The 2206-nt window shown below is 31.5% G+C and overlaps 1 protein-coding gene across 1 annotated transcript; it reads left to right on the forward strand.

Moving 5' to 3' along the window:
• Positions 1 to 284: 284 nt before the first annotated feature.
• LOC132756109 (uncharacterized) lies at positions 285 to 1796 on the forward strand. The gene is made up of 3 exons (XM_060747099.1): positions 285 to 360; positions 774 to 1007; positions 1665 to 1796. Exons 1-3 carry the CDS (start codon positions 303 to 305, stop codon positions 1691 to 1693), a joined length of 321 nt encoding a protein of 106 aa, XP_060603082.1. The 5' UTR covers positions 285 to 302; the 3' UTR covers positions 1694 to 1796.
• Positions 1797 to 2206: the final 410 nt, after the last annotated feature.

A 2206-nucleotide genomic window follows, 5' to 3' on the forward strand; every position in this document is an offset into this window, starting at 1 on the left:
CCTAGAGGTGTTTAAACTTTAGGCAAGTAATACTTAGATTACCAGTTAACAAGTCCTACGCGTTAACTTCTCGGCCATTCGGCCATATCTATATGTCTTGTTTGGTAACTATAGTATGTGTGTTAGAATTATTATTACTGTATCAGTATTAAGCAAAATATAAATTGTGTTCAGAAGTACCTGAAACAAGGCATGAAATAAATAGAACATAATAATTAATGAGAGAACATGCACTTTTAAATGATTAATGAGGCATATAAATATGATACCTTTATTACAGAAATCGTAATCTGTGTAATAAGATGACATCGATTTTCACTGTGACAGGCCCTGGAAAGTTTTCCGGCAAAGATATTATTGGTAAAACGAATTCCACTCTTACTTTAAATATGTAGTCTTTCTTATGAAAATGAATTCAATGTTAGAAAATACATTGGCGAGTTTCTCCTTAATGTTAAGTTATTCCCGTGCTTTCCGAATGTACACATGTGAAATGTGCACTGTTCGCCAACCGTTTCACATTCTTGTTCTGGATGTGTCTTTGTCATTCATATGCAATTAGAAATATGTCTTTATACCTTGCAAATTCAACATTATATGTTGCATTCATTGCTATCTATTACAAATGAAATACTTATTATGTTTTGCCTGAAGGTAAAAAGTGGATTTATATTTTTGGAGCCAGGGCTATACCAAAAAAGTACTGTAGCAGAAAAGTTACACATACTTAAATATAAAATGACACATTATCAATATAATAAACAATATTTTAGGGGACAACTGGTCAGGAAAAGTGACTGTAGTAGCAACGGACTATCAAGGATTTTCTATTGACTGGGGATGCACAAAATGGTCGACAATTGAACAAAGATGTGCTGATCCGTTTCTATATATAAAAACACGACAAATGCAGTTGTCTCAGGTTATTGTTGGAAGGATAGAATCTGCGCTTCAAAACATATTTGGAATATCACTCAACGAGCTTACAAGAATAAGTCATGCGAGACGTAAGTCTAGTTTACATTAAAGAGTGTCTTGTTTCTTTGTTCGTTTGCTGATTTGTTGTTGTTTCTAATAGTTACATGACTATATATTTTAAAAAAAATACTTATAGTCATTGTGAGCATGATACTTTAAAGGCACATCATGTCTCAGTAATTAATATTGTTTCCCTATATTACTATTACTATACTAATTATCAAAAGCAACAGAAGCAAAATATGTATCAGGTACTTGGCCAATCAGTAACATTCTGGAAACAAAAGCTGGACACCAAAATCAAAGGCTTTTGAGAAATAGCATAATAAGCATTTCTGAGGCATAATATGGGCCTTTAAATGTTAATAATGCATCGACTACAAGAAAAAAATAAAGATGATTCTATTCCTGATAAAGTATTTTTTTTAATAATTGAGAAATTGCTTTCCTTTTAATACCGATTGTCAATTCTATCACACAATCAAAATCATCTGCATACTCGTATATTTTATCTACATAATTATGGACCATGAACTCTGTATGGGCTTTACTTGTTAATAAACACTTATGATTTTAATGGACTTTAGATTTCTACATGTATTGCAATTGCAACTTTTATCTAAATGTGTCTTCCAGTTACTTTGTTTACGATAATGATTAACGGATGTTCTTTTAACTTTGCACAGCTTGTCCAAACGAAAGAAAGCAGGGATAGAAAAAAATGTTTATAAATGCTCACGGACGTGCGACAAAAAAGGAAATGCAAGTACATGTACCAATGAATGAAGACGAATGATTGTTTGCAACAAAATTTTATTTCTTTAAAAATCACTACAGCTTAGAATTCTTATATTCAGTGATTTAATATATCATGTTTGCGTACATTTAACTTTTTTAATTTATTTTGTATTTTCTGCATATATATAAACATTTAAGTGCTCTGAAAAACTTAAAAGCGAGTTATGCGGTGACGAAGAGCATATTTTGAATTTATAACTAAAACCACTTTTGGACAGTCTCTAGCATAACAATTGGAGCTAACTTGTGGCGGCTAGGGCAATAGCGAGCAGATCATTTAGGAAAGCACATTAGTTATCCGTGGGCTGTAATCTTAGTTCAAACTAAAGTTTAAATCGATATATTGGTCATCATATATATGATATAATGAATCAATTGTAATTCGTTGTGCCATAAATTACTATAAATATCAAAACCAAAGCAGTTCATC

Source organism: Ruditapes philippinarum, unplaced genomic scaffold, assembly GCF_026571515.1.
Source record: "Ruditapes philippinarum isolate M1 unplaced genomic scaffold, ASM2657151v2 ctg980_1_1_1_1, whole genome shotgun sequence".
Lineage (NCBI taxonomy): Eukaryota > Metazoa > Mollusca > Bivalvia > Venerida > Veneridae > Ruditapes > Ruditapes philippinarum.